The sequence below is a fragment of the Mastigoproctus giganteus genome, chromosome 9, assembly GCF_048544385.1.
Source record: "Mastigoproctus giganteus isolate SK-2022 chromosome 9, ASM4854438v1, whole genome shotgun sequence".
Lineage (NCBI taxonomy): Eukaryota > Metazoa > Arthropoda > Arachnida > Uropygi > Thelyphonidae > Mastigoproctus > Mastigoproctus giganteus.
In genome coordinates this window covers 103743960-103756673 of record NC_143583.1, presented here as the reverse complement: position 1 = coordinate 103756673, position 12714 = coordinate 103743960, and the positions used below count along the sequence as shown (strand labels likewise).

Below are 12714 nucleotides of genomic sequence, written 5' to 3'. Positions count from 1 at the left end.
ATTAGTTAATAAACACATAAAATCCAAGGAGGTATAGCCAGTCGACATCGCTGGACAGTGCAGTGTAGAGTCAGTTTGGTGTGACATAAGCATTGGGAGATCAAAATTGAGAGTAGGAGTATGCTATAGGCCTAATGACTCTGATGAGTATAATAAGAAACTGTACACCGAAATTGAGTGGGCCAGTAAATCAGGGAGTCTTATAATGGGGGATTTTAATTTCCCAGATATTGACTGGAATTTATGGATTGGTAACTCGCACACTAGCAAGGCTTTTGTGGATTTATTGAATGATTGTTTTCTACATCAGCATGTTTGTGAGACAACTAGAGGGAGTAATACTCTTGATCTGATTATCAGTAGTGATTCTTCATGCATTAAGAATCTGCAGATAAAGGAATCACTAGGTGGCAGTGATCACAGTGTTCCGAAGTGGGATTTACTCAAAGAGGTAACTACCATCAAAGGTAAAGGGAAGGGTTTTGCTTTCTTAAAGGCGACTATGGAGGGCTGAGACAGTATTTAAAATCTATACAGTGGGACCAGCTAATGATGTTACCAACAGCAAATTCAAAATGGCAAGCATTCAAAGAATTAATTTTGGAAGCTATTAGGCTTTACATACCAACTAAGAAATATTGTTCAAGATTAAGGCCTAAATGGATGTCAGATGAACTCATGAGACATGTGGCAGAGAAGAAAAATGCATGGGATACTTATAAATCAATGGGTGACATGGAAGCCTACGATAGATATAAGCTGGTCTGTAACCAAGTCACAAAGGAGGTTAGGCAAGCAAAGGCAGATTATGAGAAATCTTTGGCAAAATATGAAAAGAAAAACAGCAAAGAGTTCTTTACCTATGTAAACTCTAGAAGGAAAGGGATGAATCAGATTGGTCCACTGGATATCGATGGTTCAACTGTTGATGAGCCTGCTCAGGTAGCTAACAAACTAAATGAGTATTTTGCATCCACATTCACACATGAGATATTCAACGAGGGGAATGCCAGAGGTGAACTAAACTCTGGCAGTGAACTATATGATTTTGTAATAACTGAGAGGAAAGTGGAGGAGAAATTGTTGAAGATAAACATAAGAAAGGCACCTGGGGTGGATGGGGTCTATCTAGTTATATTAAAGGAGGCAGCAAAGGAAGTAAGCAAACCCTTAGCCATAATTATGAAACTTCCTTGGACTCAGGGGAAGTATCCATGGACTGGAGATGTGCAAATATGACCCCAATTCACAAAGGAGGATCAAAGGGCGACACAAGTAATTATAGACCTGTTAGTTTAACTTCTGTACCAGGGAAATTAATGGAGGCACTGGTTAAAGAAGCACTGCAGAATCATCTAGACAAAAATTCAATTATAGCTCGGACACAGCATGGGTTTGTTAAGGGGAAGTCTTGTCTGACCAATTTAATTGGATACTATGATGTGGAAACAAAGAAACTGGATGCAGGGAATAACTTTGATATCATATATTTGGATCTTAGAAAGGCTTTTGATACTGTTGCATATGGAAGGCTGCCTCACAAATTGAGCAGTGTGGCATTGGAGGCAAATTGCTGCTATGGATAAAGGGATGATTGTGTGGAAGAAGACAGAGTGGTAATCGATGGACACTGCTCTTCGTGGACTGATGTTATTAGTGGAGTAACTCAGGGTTTAGTGTTGGGTCCATTGTTGTTTTCTGTATATATAAATGATATTGATAATGGTATATCAGTCTTAATGTCCAAGTTTGTAGATGATATAAAGGTTGGCAGGGCTGTTAATGACACTAACGACAGTATGCTGCTGCAACAGGGTATTGAAAAGTTGAGTAGAAGGGGTGAGAGGTTGCAAATGAGATTTAACATCGAAAAATGTAAAGTACTACATATGGGAAGCAGTAACCCCAGCGTAACGTATCAACTGTGTGGTACTACACTGACATATAAAGATTGGTAGAGAATGAAAAGCACCTGGTGGTAATTGTGCAGGCAGATATGAAGTTTTCTGAGCAGTGCAGACGATCTGGAAGAGTAGCTCACGGTGTCTTGTCAATGTTATACAGGAATTTTTCTAGCAGGGATAAGGAAGTGATTATCCCATTGTATAAGGCAATGGTCAAGCCACACCTTGAGTACAGTATACAGGTCTGGAGGCCTCATTTTAAGAAGGATGTAGAGCTGTTGGAACGAGTACAGAGAAAGGCAACAAGATTAGTGAATGGAACGAAGGGTTGCTCTTACGAAGAAAGGCTTAAATTTTGCAGATTACAGTGTCTGGAGACTTGGCACCTGCGAGGTGATCTGATTGAAGTGTATAAAGCCTTGAAGGGTTTGAGCATGCTCAATGCTGATGGAATTCTTCTCTTTCTCAGAATAATCATTTGAGAGGGTATAAATTCAAATTTAGGAAAGAGAAAGACAGATGTAGGATAGATGTGCGGAAGTTTGCCTTTAGCCAGCGGGTGGTTGGTTGGTGAAACAGACTTCCATCCTTTGTTGCGGAAGTTGATAGCTTAAATAAATTTAAGCCTGAGCTGGACAGGTTCTTGGAATGAATGGAGGGGTGAAATGGGAACGTGTCTTTTTTTTTTTTTTTTTGGCTGATGCTGCATAAGCTTGCTTTCTTGCATCATATGCCTATGCTAAAGCTAAGGTGGTCAGACAAATCTACATGCCACTGTATAAAAAAATTTTCAACATTTCTTCACTGTGGTGTGGTATCATCGACAATCAGTTGATTGGGTCTGTTGTGTTACAAAATCATCTTACAGGGCCCATTTACCTAGAATTTCTGTAAAACGAACTTCCAATACTATTGGAGGATATTCCCTTGGCTACAAAGATTGGTATGTACTTTCAGCAAGACGGAGCTCCTGCACATTATGCCTGTCTGGTAATTGAATATCTAAATCGAACTGTCCCTGAACAGTGGAACAGCTGCGGTGGTCTCGTTACTTTGCCCCAAGGTCTTCAGACCTCACTCCATTAGATTTTTGTTTGTGGAGATGGATGAAAAGCCTCAGTTTCAAATAGCTATATCTCCATATCCATTGAAAATTGGAAATGTTTATATAAACCTTTTTACTCAGAATAATCAATACTATAACCTTCCAAAATATTTACTATACTCCTGAATCACCCTGTGTGTATATATATATATATATATATATATATATATATATATGTATGTGTGTATGTATGTTTATTTATTGTTTTTATTTTTTGGCTGGTGCAGCAAAAGCCTGTAACTTCCTTGCACTATATAGCTGATACTAATATTTGTCCACCAAAGCCCTTCCTTGCTCTTACTGCCTTTCAGTTTCAAAAACCCATGATTCAATTTCACATGTTCTTGATCTAATTAGGAAGGATTGACGTTAGAAGATTTTTATAGTTAGAACTTAAAGTACTATTTATTTTCTCATTAATTTATAGCAATAGCTTAATTTGTCCAGTACTCGCCTCTTAATTCATATTTATTACTTGAAGTTCATAAGAAAGATAAAAGTGAAAGTTTAACTACATTAAAAAATTAAGACTGTGCCCAGCGGAAGAGCACTACTTTTTTCTTGGTTGTCATCTATGAAATCACTGTGTAAACGAGAAGAACCTAAAACATATGTAAATGAGAAAAACTAAAACTGTAGGGTTAAAAGCCAAGAGTCCAAGTGGAAGACTTTCAAGATAGAGTCTTCTGTTTGGACTCTTGGGAGTTGAGGGTGATGAGTGTTAGCTCCTCCTAAAGAGATTTGATTAAAAAAAAAAAAAAAACATTAGATTTCTCTGGGAGCAAATGCAGACTCTGATCCTTAGCGTCCTCCAAAGAGGCGCCTCCATAGCCAGGTGGGCAGGAGCAGCAGGGCGTAGCACATGCTTCTTGATTAGACCGGGGTTCGAGCCCGTGCCCACCAAATGCGGAGGATGCGGAAAGGTCAGAGAATGACCACCGCATATCCCTGGAGCAATATGGCCTTAGTTGATAATGCTCCTAAAATCCAAAAATAACAAATAACAAAATCCTCCAAAGAAATGTCCCTGATGTGCTACTGTGTATATATATATATATATAAATATTTCTCTGGACACGAATATATAAATGTGTACGTGTTTTATACTTAATTATTTACTCTGCTTTATTCACTATGACTATATTTTGTTCTTTGTAGAAGGGAGTACTTAGAACCCCAGAAGAGGATTATTTTATTGAGCCTTTCAGAAGTAATAGAACAAGAAAAGATTCTCAACATCCACATATGGTCTACAAAAGATCAGCTATCTTTTCACCTTTACATAATAAGCAAGATGGAACTTGTGGAAACCAAGGTAAGATATTATTGGATGATTTGTGCACTTGGACTTCATAAATGCTTATTTCTAAGAGTTTAAGGATAGCATTAGGATTTGTGGTTACTGATAAATTATATATATGCAAACTGCCTTTGTAGTAGCCTGGGTTTTCTAGTAATAATTAAAAATACCAGTTTCACCAACATATACTAACTGGTAATGAGTGATTAGTACATTTGGAGCTGGTTAAAGTAGTTTGACCTGTGAGGGTAGGGATGCATCTCTTTAACCTACCTAAAGTAGACTTTTCAGTGAACACTTTTGGAACTAAGTGGAATAGGGTTTGGTCAAGTCATTATGGTCATTTAAATCAGGCAGCAAAATGTCAATTCCATTAGGCTGCTTTAAACATTTTTTTCAGATAGTGGAGGGGGGGTTTCAAACTTATAAGGGCTTTTGAGATGCATCAGCACCTATTATGGGGAGTAGTAGTGTGTACACAGCACACATCACCATGTACAAAGGAGATATATGAAGATACCTATGTCATCCTAGGAGAGCAATTAAAAAAATATGACAACATTGTCCCACTATAGTATCTTACAGTGAAACAATGGCATAACTACTCTGTTGTCTGGTCTTTCCATCTGTGGGCTGGGGGGGGTTGGTTATGGTGTAATTTTATACTTGTGCAGTGGTCAAGAATTTGTAGTGTTGTCTCATAACCAGAATCTCTGGTCATTTCCATGTAAGCTCCAACTTATTAAAACTTGAAACCTATGGGTTATGAATTTTATTGTCTGAAAACAATAATACAGTCAATCTATGTTTTAAAATGATCTGCTTTTATGTTAGTTTTCTGGTGTCGGAAAAAAGTGGCATAAGAACAAAAAAAAAAAAAAAAAAAAAACGTAACATATTTTTAACCAGAAAAGAATTTTCAGTGAATTGTTTTTCTGATTATAAATAAGTTAGTTATTTTTTAATTGCTCTCATGCCACTTTTAAATTTAAAATGATAATAAATGTCTTTGTAAAGTGTTGGACCTTTTGGCTGTGTTTGTGCTGCATTTCTGTTGAACAGATGATGGTTTTGGCTAGCTTGCATATGATCATTGTCCACCAATCATTATGTGTATGTATGATTGGTGAACAGTCATTTTGATGAATTAAAAATTGTGCTCAGTAATTATGGCTGGTAATGTGTAGGATACAATGCTGTTTGTGATGAAACAAAAAAATCTATAAAATCTTTCTTAGATTTAAAGTTGAAAAAAATAAAAGCTGGAAAATATGATCTAATAAGTGGTAAAATTGATTGCATATTTAACCTTCTTTGTACAAATATCATATCCATAATAAAAGACAGAGCAAAGTACACACACACACACACACACACACACACACACACACACACACACACACACACACACACACACACACACACACACACACACACACAAAATAAATAAAAAAAAATAGGTTCCGTTTAGCAGTGGTGGGTTATACTCTGACCTGTCTTGAAACTGAGAGCTGTTTATGCACATCTTTAAAGGAAATGAAAATATCATAACTCTGTTCTTCATATGTTATGAGGTTCATTTTAATTTGAATGCCTAAATTTACAAACAATTTAGACTGCTTGGTCACCTTTTTTTTGGCTGATGCTGTATAAGCTTGTATGCTTGCTTTCTTGCACCACATGCCTCTATTACTATTGCCTCTCAACGGAAAAATGGAGGATCTTCATTTCTTGCAGTTTCAATCCTTTTGGATAATTTATTTTCTAATGAGAATTCCATGTATTTAAAAATTTTTGGGTTACTGAAATAGGACATATTTTATAATTAGAATAAAATCAGTGAGAAGACTGCAGAAAATCAGTTGACATCCTCCATGCAACCCATGCCATGTATTCAAGACACCTGGAGTAAAATTAGCATTAATGCTAATGCTCAGGAATATTTTCATCAGTTAAAAATTGCCAGGCAGCGAGTGACTGACATGCACATTTTTGTGGTGAAGGAGCTGATGTGACAAATGAGAAAAATGTGTTCATGCAAAGTAATTTTCCAATGGATTGCTGCATAACAGCAGGTTAGCAATGCTGCGTATGTGTGTGTGTGCTTGCTTGCTTAAGATTTCATTGTAAGCACAATCTACTATTGTTTGTTCAATAATTGTAAGATTATGTGCTAAACATTTTCATTAGACATTGTACAACACAGTTATCCAACAGCTTAATATCATAAAACACACAGTATTTTTTCTAATTTACTTGGCCTCTGTGGGGAGGAATGGATTACCTCAGTTGCTTCCCTCCTAGATCCAGCACTATGTGAGCTACATACACTGAGCCAAAACATTATGACCAGTGAGTCGTTATGCAAATCGAAGCAACTGCAGGTAAACTACGGCACTTGCGCAGGTTGGGACACTGTTTACAAAACACATGATACTGAGCTCCGTTAATCAGTGTTACTCTTGTTCTTCGGATGGGAAAGGCAGTGGACTTAAGCGAGTTTGACAAAGGCCAAATTGTAATGGCCAGACGACTGGGTCAGAGCATATCCAAAATGGCACAGCTGGTGAGGTGCTCATGGTCAGCCATGGTTAGTACCTACCGAAAGTGGTCAGAGGAGGGAAAACCCACGAGCCACCGGTGAGGTGTTGGATGACCACAGCTTATTGATGCTCCAGGTGAGCAAAGGCTCTTCTGGATGTTACGTGGCAATAGAAGGGCAACTGTGGCGCAACTAGCCTGTAATTGGAATGCTGGTGATGGGTGGGGGTAATGTGTCACAACACACAATACATGAAACCCTGCTGAAAATGGGGCTGCGTAGCCGCAGGCCACTCTGAGTGCCCATGCTAACCATGGTTTACTGGTGACAGTGCCTACAATGGGCATGCAAGCATTGAAACTAGACCTTGAGTGATTGGAAGAAGGTCATCTGGTCCAACGAATCACGTTTCCTGTTGCATCATGTGGATGGCAGGATACACGTGCATCGTTTACCTGGGGAAGTGATGCCACCTGGATGCACCGTGGAATGAAAACAAGCCAGCAGTGGCAGTGTAATGCTTTGGGGCGATGTTCTGCTGGGATGCCCTGGGTCCAATCATCCATGTGCCCGGCACTCTGATGTCTACCACCTACCTAAACATCATTGCTGACCAAGTACACCAGTGGTGGCCAACCTTTTACATACTATGCGCCAATTTTTTCACATACAAGTTCAGATGTGCCATACAACTCGAGCACCTTTTCTACCTTCTTACGTTCATGGTTGGGGTTGGAAAATAGGGATAAGGGTAGGATCTGCTTCGCTTAGGGGAGGAAAAAGAATAACTCAAACACGAAACTAAATTAAATAATGTACACCAGTTCAAAAGACACATGTTTATTGGAGCACCAATCTACAATAGTGAGAGATGATCTCTTGGACGAGAGGGCAACCGCTGTTGTGGAACCCGCTGATGGTGCTACAGCTGCCAGAGAGTCTCGTTTGGTGAAGATAGCTCTGTACCACAGTTGTTGTTTGTGATGAGAGAGAGAGGGCTCTGAGCGAGATGGAGCACTGAGAGCGAGATCAGGTTGGAACTTGGAGTCGTCTGTTCTCTCTGCTTGCTAGAAGGAGTCCAGGCATATCTTTAATAACCTTTTTAATAAAAGTATGTTTATGAACATAATTAACATTTTTAAATGATTTAATTATTGTATGTAAAGCAATTTCTATTACAGCACATAAACATTACTTACCATTAATGAGACTTTTGAGCCTGTTTGGATTTCGCCAGTCTTTCAATGTTTGGTGTTAAATTTGTTACTGAGAGCAGCAGAGAATTCTTCAGATTTGAATCAGTCATTCACGACCTAGTTTTGCTTTTGATCAATTTCATGGATGAAAATGCTTGTTCACATCTGTGTGTCGTTCCGAAATGACATATATAATTTTTTGCAAATTTTCTTAGTTCTTGGAAATGTTCACAGGGTAATAAACACCAGAAATTAATCATGTCAGAAGCATTTTGATCTGAAAAAAGCTCATCAGATTTCATTTTTAATAATGAATTTGTTTTTTAATCAATAAGTTCCATTTGTATATTACTAGGCATCTCAATTATGTTTTGTTCACTAAGTAAAAATGGGTTTATAAATGCGAGCATGTAGTTTTCTTCTTTAGCCAAATCATGAAATTGACTTTCAAATGACACTTACAATAACTTGATTTTTTCAAGATATTTGGTCCAATTGTTATCATCCACAGCACATTCATTCTGCTCTTTCAAGTGTGGAAATTGACTTAAATCCTGATTTTCTAACTGAGAGATGAACAGTTTTAATTCATTTTAAATGAATTGATGCTATTTACTAAGCTAGGAAATAATTTATTCATGCCTTGTAGTTTCGAATTTAGATCATTGAGATGACTAGTAACATCAACTAAAAATGCCAAATCAAATAGCCAGTTGTTATCTAATAATAAGGTCCTTTCATCAGGTAGTTCATTTTCCTGTTCTAAAATATTATAAACAGCATTTTTCAATTTCCAAAATCTACTCAGAACCTGCCCTCCAGAAAGCCAGCACACCTCACAATGAAGGACAAGTTCACCATATTCCAAATCTAACAACTCACAATATTCTCTGAATTCTCATCTGTTTAATGCTCTTGCTCTAATTTTATTCACAAATTTCACAACCGGTAACATAACATGCTGCATATTTAAAGTTTTTCCACACAGTGCCTCTTGGTGTATAATGCAGTGATATTTTAGTACAGGATGATTTAAAAAATTTTCAAGCAAAGTTGTAGTCTACAACTTTGAGTTTACTTTAATCTAATTTTAGATTTTCTAGGCATGATTTTAATTTTTCAAATATGTCTGATCCTCTTGTTTTACCATGCAATGACTCCAGACTGGCAAGTTCTTCAAAGACATTAAAATTATCACCAATTCCTCTTATAAAAATGCTTACCTGGGCTACACCACATATGTCCATTGATTCATCCAAAGCTAGAAAAAAGCCGTGAATTAGGGTTGAATTTGAAAGTGTCTGCAATTCTGCCCAGACACGATAGGAGGGAGTATATGATGAGAGCCTTGTCGATCAATTCGGCCCTGGAGGGATTGTGCAAGGCTCAAGGGGTAGAATTTTTTTCAGCCTGGACTGTACTTGTTAACAGGAGAGATTGCTTCTACAGGGATGGGATACACTTAAATAGAAAGGGTGCAAGAATTTTTGCTGATGCTGTCGAGGCAGTGTTAGGTGGGTCAGGAAACTGCTAGTTGGGGGGATACAAGAACTAATAGATTAACAGTAGCCACTGGCAGAGGTGGAAGTGATTCTTGCACTGCTTCTATTGAAATGAGCAGAAGCCTGAAAAACAAGATGCAGGATATTTCAGAGACTGCTGGGAGTCATTGCGGTACAAGTAAACACATGGGTTGTGTTAGGGTAGCTAAGAATAGAAACAGGTGCATGTATACCTGCGTGTACACCAATGCTAGGAGTTTAGTAAATAAATTTGATGAATTTGAGGTATTGCTCAAAACATCAAAGGCAGATATTGTTGGGATATCAGAGACGTGGTGTCACACAGATATAAGTAATGCGGAACTGGAATTTGGGGAATACAATGTGTATAGAAAGGATAGACAGGACAGGAGGGGAGGAGGGGTTATGCTATTAGTTAAGAAACACATAAAGTCCAATGAAGTGAAGCCAGTCGACATCGATGGACAGGGCAGTGTCGAGTCAGTTTGGTGTGACATAAGCATAGGGAAATCAAAATTGAGAGTAGGAGTGTGCTATAGGCCTAATGACTCTGATGAGTATAATAAGATATTGTACAGGGAAATAGAGTGGGCCAGTAAATCAGAGAGTCTTATAATGGGGGATTTTAATTTCCCAGATATTGACTGGAATTTGTGGGTTGGTCACTCGCACACTAGCAAGGCTTTTGTGGATTTATTGGATGATTGTTTTCTACATCAGCATGTTCATGAGGCAACAAGAGGGAGCAATACTCTTGATCTGATTATCGGTAGTGATTCTTCATGCATTAAGAATCTGCAGATAAATGAACCACTAGGTGGCAGTGATCACAGTGTGTTGAAGTGGGATTTACTCAAGGAGGTAACTACCATCAGAGGTAAAGGGAAGGGTTTTTGTTTTCGTAAAGGCGACTATGATGGTCTGAGACAGTATTTAAATTCTATACAGTGGGACCAACTGATGATGTTACCAACAGCAAACTCAAAATGGGAAGCATTCAAGGAACTAATCTTGGAGGCTACCAGGCTTTACATACCAACTAAGAAATATTGTTCAAGGTTTAGGCCTAAATGGTTGTCAGATGAACTAATGAGACATGTGGCAGAGAAGAAAAATGCATGGGATACATACAAATTAATGGGTGATATGGAAGCCTATGATAGATATAAGTTGGTCTGTAACCAAGTCACAAAGGAGATTAGGCAGGCAAAGGCAGACTACAAAAAATCCTTGGCAAAGGATGCAAAGAAAAACAGAAAAGAGTTCTTTACATATTTAAACTCAAGAAGGAAAGGGATGAATCAGATTGGTCCACTGGATATTGATGGTTCAACAGTTGAGGATCCTGCTCAGGTGGCTAACAATCTAAACGAGTATTTTGCATCTACATTCACGCATGAGGAGTTATTCAGGAAGGAGAATGATGTAGGTAAAGTAAACATTGGCAGTGAGCTGGATGATTTTGTAATAACTGAGAGGAAAGTGGAGGAGAGATTGTTGAGGATAAACATAAAAAAGGCACCTGGGGTAGATGGGATCTATCCAGTTATATTAAAGGAGGCAGCAAAGGAAGTAAGCAAACCCCTAGCCATAATTATGAGAGCTTCTTTGGACTCAGGGGAGGTACCTATAGACTGGAGATGTGCAAATGTAACCCCAATTCACAAAGGAGGATCAAAGGCTGACACAAGTAATTATAAACCTGTTAGTTTAACTTCTGTTCCAGGTAAATTAATGGAGGCACTGGTTAAAGAAGCACTGCAGGATCATCTAGACAAGAATTCAGTTATAGCTCAGACGCAGCATGGTTTTGTTAAGGGCAGGTCTTGCCTGACCAATTTGATTGGATACTATGATGTAGTCACAAAAGAACTGGATGTAGGGAATAACTTTGATATTATATATTTGGATCTTAGAAAGGCTTTTGATACTGTTGCACATGGAAGACTGCTGCACAAATTGGAGCAGTGTGGCATTGGAGGCAAATTGCTGCTATGGATAAGGGGATGGTTGAGTGGCAGAAGACAGAGAGTGGTAATCAATGGACACTGCTCAACGTGGACTAATGTTATTAGTGGAGTTCCTCACCGTTCAGCGTTGGGTCCATTGTTGTTTTCTGTATTTATAAATCATATAGATGATGGTATATCAAGCTTAATGTCCAAGTTTGCAGACGATACAAAGGTTGGCAGGGTTGTTAAAGACACTACTGATGCTCTGCTGCTGCAATAGGATCTGTAAAGGTTGAACAGATGGGCTGAGAGGTGGCAAATGAAGTTTAACATTGACAAATGTAAAGTACTACATATGGGAAACAGTAACCCCAGAGCAACGTATCAACTCTGCGGTACTACACTGACAGTGGTGGAGAATGAAAAGGACCTGGGGGTAATTGTGCAGGCAGATATGAAGTTCTCTGAGCAGTGCAGACGAGCTGCAAGAGTAGCTCATGGTGTCTTGTCAATGATATACAGGAATTTTTCTAGCAGGGATAAGGAGGTGATTATTCCCTTGTATAAGGCAATGGTTAGGCCACATCTTGAGTACTGTATACAGGTCTGGAGGCCTCATTTCAAGAAGGATGTAGAGCTGCTGGAACGGGTACAGAGAAGGTCAACAAGATTAGTGAATGGAACAAAGGGTTGCTCTTACGAAGAAAGGCTTAAGTTTTGCAAATTACAGAGTCTGGAGACTAGGCACCGGCGAGGTGATCTGATAGAGGTGTATAAGGCTTTGAATGGTTTGAGCATGCTCAGTGCCAATGGGATTCTTCATCTTGCTCAGAATAATCACCTCAGAGGGCATAAATTCAAATTGAGGAAGGACAGATGTCGGATAGATGTGCAGAAATTTGCCTTTGGCCAGCGGGTGGTTGGTTGGTGGAACCGACTTCCATCACTTGTTGTTGAAGTTGATAGCCTAAACAAATTTAAAGCTCAACTGGACAGGTATTTCGAACGAACGGAGGGGTGAAATGGGAGTGGTGTGTGTTTTTTTTTTTTTTTTTTTTTTTTTTGGCTGATGCTGAATAAGCTTGCTTTCTTGCATCATATGCCTCTACTAATGCTAAAAGAAAGTACAAGAATGGACAAGATCTTCTAGTTGCTGAGATACACCCTGAGAGAGTTCCTTGATACGTCTCGT

General features: G+C 38.6%; 1 protein-coding gene across 1 annotated transcript in view; it reads left to right on the top strand.

Moving 5' to 3' along the window:
- Window positions 1-12714, top strand: part of LOC150080606 (A disintegrin and metalloproteinase with thrombospondin motifs 6-like) — a 518673-nt gene that overhangs the window by 150746 nt on the left and 355213 nt on the right. The window contains exon 3 of the mRNA XM_090381965.1: window positions 4168-4324. Within this exon, the coding sequence (XP_090238091.1) occupies window positions 4168-4324 (157 nt within the window). The remainder of the gene's footprint in view (window positions 1-4167; window positions 4325-12714) is intronic.